The sequence below is a fragment of the Olea europaea genome, chromosome 8 (assembly GCF_002742605.1).
Source record: "Olea europaea var. sylvestris chromosome 8, O_europaea_v1, whole genome shotgun sequence".
Taxonomy (NCBI): domain Eukaryota; kingdom Viridiplantae; phylum Streptophyta; class Magnoliopsida; order Lamiales; family Oleaceae; genus Olea; species Olea europaea.
The window spans coordinates 4,548,687-4,560,030 of record NC_036244.1 but is presented as its reverse complement, the minus strand read 5'-3'; the positions used below and the strand labels follow the sequence as shown (position 1 = coordinate 4,560,030).

Sequence of the window (11,344 nt, the reverse complement as noted above, 5' to 3'; positions counted from 1 at the left end):
CCAATCAGCTTTCAGTAAATAAAGGCCGAAACGTCTACTTTTACGAAAAGGGACATGAAATATATTAAAATTACTTGTATACCCCTTATCTCTTTGGAGCTTGGATAAAGATGTCTATTTTTGGCTACTATTCATTGAACTTCGGACATAATTAATCCGCGCACCCTGCGAATTCTGTTTTATGTCAGTTTAGCTTTTTCTTCTTATTCTCCAAAATAAAATTAATTTATTTTTTATAATAAATGGTTTTACATCATTAGCTCTGATTAGTTTAGATAAAAATCAAACTTATAATAAAATTTGATAAAAATTAATAGAATGTATAGTTAAAAAGTTATAAATTCAATGAAATATATTGTTAAAATTAAGTATTGATTTTAACTTAAATTTTAATCTAGCTTTTTAAATGAACCTGAAAGCAATTAACACTCATTTTAGGCCTCCGATCCAACCCGATGTAGCAAGCAGGGGGCTCAACCAGTGCAATCTAAGACAAACACAAATAATTGAGTGTAGATTGATTGTGACATGATAATTGATAGTGTTACGGTGACGTGAATTTTAACTATTATTTTTCATACATACACACGATAATGATTTAATGAAGTTAATGAACATCAGTATTGGTCTTATGCACATAAGTGATATGCCATATTAGTTTATTGATAAATTTTAAACTTATTTCATCCATCCATGAATTTATATGAAATCTATGCATCCTAACCAAAAATTCCATTAGCTTGTTTTTTCACACCCGATTTTCAATGTCTAATTTATTTAGGGGTGACAATGAACCAGACGAGCTTGCTTTTCCCTTAGCGACCAAATTCTATATTCGATTTGATCCTCTAACTGGTGGGCTTGACTCATTGAAAAAAACGAGTCCGAATTGTTCAAGACGACTCAAGCTCGTGAGCTACTCAACCCGTTTAACATCCCTAGTTATATCTCCCATTGGATCAACAATCTTGCATTCTAATGTTGATTAGGTGTGCAAATACTACACGTTTGTTAGTTTTAGAATCAATCAATTTTTTTAGATAAACAATTTTTCTCATTCTTATAAGTAAGATTGTAAATATCATAAGCCAAATGATGAGTTTGAGGTTAAATGATTTAATTTTGCTTCACTTATGACCGAAATTATCCAGAAAAGAATACAAGAATTGAATAATAACAATAATATTAACTCTTGAATTTTAACAGGTTCATTTGTACAGCTCATTCCTATATTATTGACGACAATGTTATTGTCAATAGATATTTATGGAATCTACTAGACTCAACACGTGAAACATTTTAAAAGGTCATTAACGATAGAGTGACACCTAATGGCTAGACACTGAAATGTCAAAGTTATAAATAGGCATGTTTTCAATAATGGCTTGTAACTATATAGTACAATTTGCATAGTGAATTATATAGTTCGTGTCGTAAATGCTCTGGGGTAGGTTATGTTCTAAACCCGAAACGTCCGACTCGGTCAATTTTGAACTATTCCGAATGAATGTCCTGATTTAATGATAGCAGCCGGCCCGGCCCGGCCCAACCCAAGTCGGGAAATTGGTTTTTCCCTTTTTTCCCGTTAATTTCATTGTAACAAGAGTTTCTATGCTAAGAAGTTGATCGCTTGAAACTCGGATAAGACTTCCTTACCCATTTTTTAATAAACTTTTTCCCCATACGAGTCAAGATCATCACTTGACCTCAATCTTTTCATAGTTTTTAAATTGTAAAAATAAATAACTTCACACGATCAAATATACCGAACAGATAAATCTGATAAAAAAAACCATGACTTTTGCACAATTTTCATAAATAGCAAAGAAAATCTTCAAAGCACTCATCTCAATCATTCACTCCATTCATTCTCTAGGTAAAAACGAATTAAAGTATTAATTAAGCTGAAACCCTAGGTTCTAGATGCACTAAACTTATCAACACTACCTACGAATTTATTTTATTATTATTATTGTTTTTTTTTTTGGGTTTGGGAGAGGGGGAGGGGGAGGGGGACCGACTCTAAGTACAACAAATTTCACCTTTGTAACCTTAATTTTGAAAACCTAGCTTCCCAATTTGAACGCTTTCAATACCACCAAAGACACATTCGAAGACCCTTTGAGAAAATCACTTGATACCTTTGTCGGTAAACTTCATCATAGAAAAATCTCGATTTATCATATAAGAGTGCATCAATAGGTGGGTGGTCATATTATTTGTCAACGGAGATTTTAATAGCTAGGTTTAGGGGTTAGGGTAACTGGGTTAGGTTGATTTGAAAGGATTTGGTAGTTTTGAACTAGTAAACCGACCCGACCCACATAACCTCAAATGTGTCTAAACCCGATCCAACATGACTAGAATATACTTTATCGAATAAGTTGAGTAGTTCTAATAATTAACACTAGAATAAAGACGAGACTTGTATCCTCTCCTCTTTTATTTTCTTTTATACATTGTTAACAAGTCGTGACAGTATTTGTAATTTAGGGTCCGTTTAATTGTAAAGATGAAATTGAATTGAAAACGAATTTCAAGGAATTGAATTGCCTAAAAATTGTTTACCTGGGAATTGTAAATTATTGTATTTGATTGGTATAATTTTTCACGTGAAAAATGTTGAAATAAAAATATTTTTTTATGATCGTTTGGCTTTGTTTTACACAAAAATTGTCAATTAAATGGATGGAATTTACTGGTATTGAAAATGAAATTTGTTTCCATTGCAAAATAATAATAATAATAATAATAATAATAATAATAATAATAATAATAATAATAATATAATTCTAAAAAATCATCTATCTTTTGGTGTTCGTTTGACTTCGTTTTACATGAAAATTGTTAAATAAAGGAAATATTTTTTTTACAATAATTCTTGCAATTTGTTTTCATTGAAAAAATAAAAATAAATAAAAAATCGCTACAGTAAATCGGAATTGAAATTTTCACCATTTCTTGAAAAACTGGAATTTTCTTCTTTCCAAGACAAGCTAGAAAATGGATTCTTTGAAAAAAAAAATAAAAAAAAATGGTATCAAACAGGGCAAAGATGAAAAATGAATTTGATTTTCCATAAAAAATTTTACACAATCAAACGCGCCTTAGTGATTAAAACTATATAAAATATGAGAGGGTCCATCTCCAAAAGCTAGGTTTATAAAACCCAGGCGTTTTTGTACAGAAGTTGAAGGCTGGCTAGATAGTTAACTGATGCAATAAAACATAATTGGATATCATAACATTGTAGTCACATCATAACATTGTGGTCAGGATGGCCGAGTGGTCTAAGGCGCCAGACTCAAGTTCTGGTCCTCGTGAGAGGGCGTGGGTTCAAATCCCACTTCTGACATTTTCTTCTTTTCTCTCTCACTCTCTTTGGCCTCACAGTTGCACATAATCCCACAACAATTGAATTGTCCCCGCCTTATTTTTTTCTTTTTAATTTAAATTTTTACGGTCACTCCACTTGCAACTAATTAAGTCAACAGGAAAGAAAACGAAGCTAATTTATGAGCCACTTTATTCCCTTCACGAGAAATTGAAGCAACAAGAGCCGCAACCAACATCAAAAAGTAAGGATAAAATATCTGATAAAACTCTTGCATTCGAAGCAAACTGAAAATCTGACTTGAGACTCTATACCATCCGATGGAATCACATTTGAATCCAGAAAATCGTTCTCCTTTGCCAAAAGAAAGTCATCTTCATTGTGAAAACAACACAATCATCATCTACCACGCCATCGTGAATAACTACACCAAAACTAATAAAACTCAGCTCGACCGTCAAAAACCACCCATATAAAACACTCTCTCCAGGGGCGGACCTAAACTTTTAGAGTTGTGGGGTGAAAAATTAAAATTTAACTTTTTTAAAAACAACATAATATTAATGAAAATAAGTTAATACGTATTTTTGATACTTTTAAAATGTCATATAATTACATCATTATCAACATTATTAAATAAATTTTGCTACTTGTATAATTTTATTTACCAATTCGTTGACAAATGCTAAGCCGACGAATTTGACAAATGCTGAGCTAACCAATTTGCTGACATTTAATCCGTAACGATCCTATAATTTTTTACATCATATTTCATATAAAATTTTCTAATAAAATAATATAAAATATATTGAAAAATTATCGTACAAAAATAATAAACACTAATGAAATAATTGAATTTTTTTAAAAGAAAAGAGGAGTTAGACGTTTTTTTTGAGACGTAGGTTTGACGAATATTTAATTATTTTCGATGTCCGTTTGGACAATTCAATACGAAAATGATGTAGTTTTTGAAATGAACTTTTACATTACATAGATGATTTGTGGGTTCGGATAACATACAATCGCCGACGAATTTTGAAAGTTGGCATATTATCTAAATTTTCGAAATACTAATTTCAAACGGCCTACTTCGATATATCGTAACTTTTGCTATGGTTGACCATTTCGAACACCTTTAGTGAGTGAAAAATTAGGTCAATTCGAAATGGTATCAAAAATACAATATTTCGACTTTATTTGACATCTCATAATGAGTTGTATTAAAATAAGTCATAAATAGATCAAAGCAACTACTTTTGAGAGGTAAATAATAATAATAATAATAATATATATATATATATATATATATATATATATATATATTTGTGAGTGACACACACACACTCACATATATATATATATATATATATATATAAGTGACTCCACGTGGGTCCGTCCATGGATACTACCATAATAATTTTCTCACACCAAATCACCCATATTCCACACACACACACACACACACTCACATATATATATATATATATATATATATAAGTGACTCCACGTGGGTCCGTCCATGGATACTACCATAATAATTTTCTCACACCAAATCACCCATATTCCACACACCAAATACCATTCAGAACTAAACAGCATAAATGCATGATGGAAAAATTTTCAACTTCATGATTAGGACTGGTCAGTGCTATTCAGGACGCAGCTAATCCAAAAGGATAAATATATATGTATCGAAAATGGGTTACCAAATTGGTGTTCTACTCTCACATGGATGCGGGCCCGCGTGCAATTGCAAATTCCGATTTGTGGGACCCACCATCCTATTGTGAGCGTGGGTAAAAAATTCAGTAAAAATGTGTAGGTAAATATAACATATTAATCCAAAAATAGTATGCATCTCAATAAAAGCAGAAGTACTATTATTAAAACTAAACAAAAATAAATTTATTAAAAATATGAAAACGTGTCTTAAGTACAAATCATTGAAGACTTTAAGCAATTAACAAACTAGCATTAAAAAATAAAAAATAAAAAAAATTAATGTTTTTTCCATTATAACATACAAAATAGCACAACTTTTGGTATGAATTTCCCCTCCAGCCACAATGCAGTCCGTTTAAAAATTTATCTTGTTTATCATCCCTTCGGCCGAACCAAGGGGTCACCGTTGAGGATTGTTTTTGGCTTTTACGGGGCTGAGTTACTTCAGTTTGAAGCATTCAACCAAAGTACTCGGACCAAATGACTTCACAACCATAGTAGAACCATGTCTCCGAGGGTATTGTTGAACAACTCTTCTGGATAAGGCTATTCAGAGATTAGAGTTTCGTAAATGGGGGCAACCTGGTTATGATTTGTATGAGAAATAAGAATTGAGATTTTATTTCATCAAATCTAAGAATACAAAGCCATTCCACAGGCTATGCAAGAGAATGGATGGCAGTAGATTCCTTGATCTTGCATAAGTTACACCCATCACAACCCCAAGAAAAATAAGTGGTAACATCCTCTGTACATTAAAGTGTGCCAAAGCAAAGCCGATTGAACTCATCAATATAGAGCCCCACACGGGCATGTATTTAGTCAAAGAAGGAAGAAGGAAGCCTCGGAAGACAATTTCCTCCCACAAAGGAGCACAAACAACAAGTACCAGTGCATAAAGTGCCATTGCAATCGGATCTCGAGCCACTATTGATTGCTCTACACTAGAGAGTGTGACAGGAGTCGAAGGCAAAACTGGAAGAAGATTTAGGTTGAATTGAGAAAGACAATTGACCAATGGAAACATCAAGCATCCAAGAACAACGTCGAAAAGCCAGTTTCCTTTAAGGCTAAATCTAAACCAATTAGATGGCAGGGGACGGAACCGAGACAAACACCGATGAAGAATTAAAATTCCAGCAAGCCCTTCAGTTACATCTGTCAGAAGGCTAAACAGTGCCTGCCCTCTGTAAGTTAGTGATACCTTGCTGAAGCCAATGATGTGAGCTCCAAATGGAATCATCCAAGATCCCACAAACCAGAATGATACGGTCCAAAGGAGTGTAACCTGCGTAGCCATAATTTTTTCAAACATGAAAAATATTGTTGTCATCATTTTATTATTTTATATACTTAATAAAAATGGGAAGGAAATATTAAAGAAGCAAAGTTAGACAAGGCATGGGGTTCACAATGAAATGATAAAAATTTATAAGAGCAAAATTTTTTACAATAACTACATGTCTAGTGGTCAGCTGGCTTAAAGACGCTGATGCAGATGCATTTCTACGTAGCTGTGGAGGATTAAAGGAACCTTCTTGTCCCCTGCAGATATGGGGGCAAACCCATATTCAATCATAAAAAAGAATAAGCAAGCACCATGCAACATGTAAAAGTACCACAACGCACTTTGATACAAGATCAACTCCACTTCTTTGCCTGCGCAATGTACCTGTAATAGAATAGAATAGCATATTAAGGATGGAAAAGAATTAATTGAATGTACCAAAAAGAACAGAAAAAGAAAGACTATCAGCATCAAATGAACTGGTTTAATAAATTTTTAAGATTTCGAAAATTTTGGCACAGATCATAGTGCTAGTAATAAGATTTCCAGTATTTTAAGAGACTATTTGAACTGGTGCTTTCAATTTGCAGATATGTGTAACTCTTGTAACTCAAATGCATCATTAAATATAATGAGGTTAATGCACTATCATTACACAGGTGCCTAGTGCACCATAGCTGGTGCTCTTAGTATCGATTTAGGTGATGTTGAACATCAACACTTGGTCAAGTTTATGCATCATGAGAACAAAATGCTACAAACTAGAAGATCCCGATTTAAATGCCATGTGCATGATAAAATGCTATCCCCACATTAGGAGCCTTCAGGAAGGTTGCCTAGGAAAGTGACTAGCTGAAATGAACAAGTGTTTTGTACTCTTTGTATATAGCCCCTACCTCTACTCTCTGTAATTCTATCATTTAGGAAGATAAATATTGGCGGTCCATGCAAAATAAGCAAGATGTGTACGAAAAGCAATAAAATTGTCGAACAAAATGCCCAACTTGAGGGAGATAAAGCCTAATCTACATAAAATGATGGGTAGGGCCTGCACATTCCTGTAGATAGATGCCTGCAGAAAGAAATAACTTCTCCAAATCATTGTGGTTTGCCACAGCGTAGTAGGGACAATAATATCAAGAACTTATCTCACGTGTTGAACTAGTCATGGTTGAACAAATGCCCGAGTCCAACTAAAATTGGAGTATGCCCAAATCAAAGTTTAGGAAAACAAACAGATACAAGTACAAAAACATCTGGGCCAGACCTACATTAGGATTATGGACCGGAAATCTTAGGTTTTAAAAGACCCTCTCCTACCTGGAGGCCCAGTGCTCTCTCCTGAACAATGCAATGACATTAGAATAATGTAGCTAAGTAGCTGGATGACAGATGAGATCCATTTCTACCACTCATGTCCATACTACATATGCACTATTGCAATGCCTTAAAAAATGAGTCGAAGCCCAACCACACAATGTATTGGTTACAAAACAAGCACACCTCTTTACCCATCAAAAGAATAATCTGAAACCGATGAAAACAGTGTAGAGTCCTGGCTCTTTGAAAAACCCTTTAGCATTCTCAAATCAAACTAATATTTGGGATGAAGAAGATAAAACTTCAAAAAGTAATGGTAACACATAAAACAATTAAATATTAAAATATATGGATATCGTTCGAATTAAGGTTCACCAGAGAAGATAACATTTCATTCTCAGTCATACCTTTGCTTTCCTCCTGTTGAAGCATTGAAAATGATCCAAATAATTCAGACATTCGGCTCAATGTTGTTTCTGATATAGACCTTTTGAAATACTACAACAAAAGATATTAGCCAAACAGCAGACTGTTACAATTTATGCTAACTCATGCTGCTGAATACTTGAATGTTAAGGTGTGGCAGGCTGGGAATAAGACGACCATCCTTTACAGTTTACAGGTACTTTTCATATGCACAGAAAGTAGGTTGTAGAGGAAGAATGCAACGAAACTTACAGATTCTTTGTTCGAAGCCCCATATTTGCTCTGGATCTTTTAAAACCAACCATTCAAGGATTTAGTACGATAATAATTAGGAGGTTAAGCTCTTGCTGGGAACATAAAAAAGTAATTTCTAGATATAAACTCACCTTCAGTGAAAAATCAGTTACATCTAACAACAATAACTTGGCCTCAAAATAATGTGCTAAAGCCTTGGCAAGCATTTGCTGGTACAGTTCTAATAAATAAACATGAATTATATTTAGATGCATTGACAAGGAAGTACTTGCTAAGAATAAAACGAAAATACTGGAAATAACTAACCCGCAGGGCCAGAAAGCAATATTGTTCGACTTGCAGGAGAAAGATTCCGTGTGTGCTTAGTAACATCAGCTTTCAAATGAACAAAAGCAGCACTTGTTAACAAGACTCTTGTCTGTTCACTGTAAATTTGATGAGCAAGAAAGACATCAACACTGTTATACTCAGTGCTTCAATAGCAATAAAAGTAGTCCATAACAATTGGGCTTAGATTACATCATCATCTACATAATGCAACAAAGGAAGTTTCAATTTTCCAATTATCTGGATCAAGAGAACGTGAAATTCATTTTTACAGAAACCTAATAATTTTCTCACACCAAATCACCCATATTCCACACACACACACACACACACTCACATATATATATATATATATATATATATAAGTGACTCCACGTGGGTCCGTCCATGGATACTACCATAATAATTTTCTCACACCAAATCACCCATATTCCACACACACACACACACACACTCACATATATATATATATATATATATATATAAGTGACTCCACGTGGGTCCGTCCATGGATACTACCATAATAATTTTCTCACACCAAATCACCCATATTCCACACACACACACACACACACTCACATATATATATATATATATATATATATAAGTGACTCCACGTGGGTCCGTCCATGGATACTACCATAATAATTTTCTCACACCAAATCACCCATATTCCACACACACACACACACACACTCACATATATATATATATATATATATATATAAGTGACTCCACGTGGGTCCGTCCATGGATACTACCATAATAATTTTCTCACACCAAATCACCCATATTCCACACACACACACACACACACTCACATATATATATATATATATATATATATAAGTGACTCCACGTGGGTCCGTCCATGGATACTACCATAATAATTTTCTCACACCAAATCACCCATATTCCACACACACACACACACACACTCACATATATATATATATATATATATATATAAGTGACTCCACGTGGGTCCGTCCATGGATACTACCATAATAATTTTCTCACACCAAATCACCCATATTCCACACACACACACACACACACTCACATATATATATATATATATATATATATAAGTGACTCCACGTGGGTCCGTCCATGGATACTACCATAATAATTTTCTCACACCAAATCACCCATATTCCACACACACACACACACACACTCACATATATATATATATATATATATATATAAGTGACTCCACGTGGGTCCGTCCATGGATACTACCATAATAATTTTCTCACACCAAATCACCCATATTCCACACACACACACACACACACTCACATATATATATATATATATATATATATAAGTGACTCCACGTGGGTCCGTCCATGGATACTACCATAATAATTTTCTCACACCAAATCACCCATATTCCACACACACACACACACACACTCACATATATATATATATATATATATATATAAGTGACTCCACGTGGGTCCGTCCATGGATACTACCATAATAATTTTCTCACACCAAATCACCCATATTCCACACACACACACACACACACTCACATATATATATATATATATATATATATAAGTGACTCCACGTGGGTCCGTCCATGGATACTACCATAATAATTTTCTCACACCAAATCACCCATATTCCACACACACACACACACACACTCACATATATATATATATATATATATATATAAGTGACTCCACGTGGGTCCGTCCATGGATACTACCATAATAATTTTCTCACACCAAATCACCCATATTCCACACACACACACACACACACTCACATATATATATATATATATATATATATAAGTGACTCCACGTGGGTCCGTCCATGGATACTACCATAATAATTTTCTCACACCAAATCACCCATATTCCACACACACACACACACACACTCACATATATATATATATATATATATATATAAGTGACTCCACGTGGGTCCGTCCATGGATACTACCATAATAATTTTCTCACACCAAATCACCCATATTCCACACACACACACACACACACTCACATATATATATATATATATATATATATAAGTGACTCCACGTGGGTCCGTCCATGGATACTACCATAATAATTTTCTCACACCAAATCACCCATATTCCACACACACACACACACACACTCACATATATATATATATATATATATATATAAGTGACTCCACGTGGGTCCGTCCATGGATACTACCATAATAATTTTCTCACACCAAATCACCCATATTCCACACACACACACACACACACTCACATATATATATATATATATATATATATAAGTGACTCCACGTGGGTCCGTCCATGGATACTACCATAATAATTTTCTCACACCAAATCACCCATATTCCACACACACACACACACACACTCACATATATATATATATATATATATATATAAGTGACTCCACGTGGGTCCGTCCATGGATACTACCATAATAATTTTCTCACACCAAATCACCCATATTCCACACACACACACACACACACTCACATATATATATATATATATATATATATAAGTGACTCCACGTGGGTCCGTCCATGGATACTACCATAATAATTTTCTCACACCAAATCACCCATATTCCACACACACACACACACACACTCACATATATATATATATATATATATATATAAGTGACTCC

General features: G+C 33.9%; 2 protein-coding genes and 1 non-coding gene across 3 annotated transcripts; 1 reads left to right on the top strand and 2 right to left on the bottom strand.

Annotated features, from left to right (window-relative positions):
* The first annotated feature begins 3,271 nt into the window (after nucleotides 1-3,271).
* TRNAL-CAA lies at nucleotides 3,272-3,355 on the top strand. Its single transcript has one exon. It is a non-coding gene; the product is annotated as a tRNA-Leu (tRNA).
* A 2,306-nt stretch (nucleotides 3,356-5,661) lies between these two features.
* LOC111398576 lies at nucleotides 5,662-6,491 on the bottom strand. The gene has a single exon (XM_023025541.1). It carries the CDS (start codon nucleotides 6,390-6,392, stop codon nucleotides 5,676-5,678), a length of 717 nt encoding a protein of 238 aa, XP_022881309.1. The 5' UTR covers nucleotides 6,393-6,491; the 3' UTR covers nucleotides 5,662-5,675.
* LOC111398198 lies at nucleotides 6,433-8,938 on the bottom strand. The gene is made up of 7 exons (XM_023025132.1): nucleotides 8,928-8,938; nucleotides 8,652-8,818; nucleotides 8,477-8,565; nucleotides 8,343-8,378; nucleotides 8,072-8,162; nucleotides 6,686-6,728; nucleotides 6,433-6,601 (listed from the first exon to the last, which is right to left on the bottom strand). Exons 1-7 carry the CDS (start codon nucleotides 8,936-8,938, stop codon nucleotides 6,433-6,435), a joined length of 606 nt encoding a protein of 201 aa, XP_022880900.1.
* Nucleotides 8,939-11,344: the final 2,406 nt, after the last annotated feature.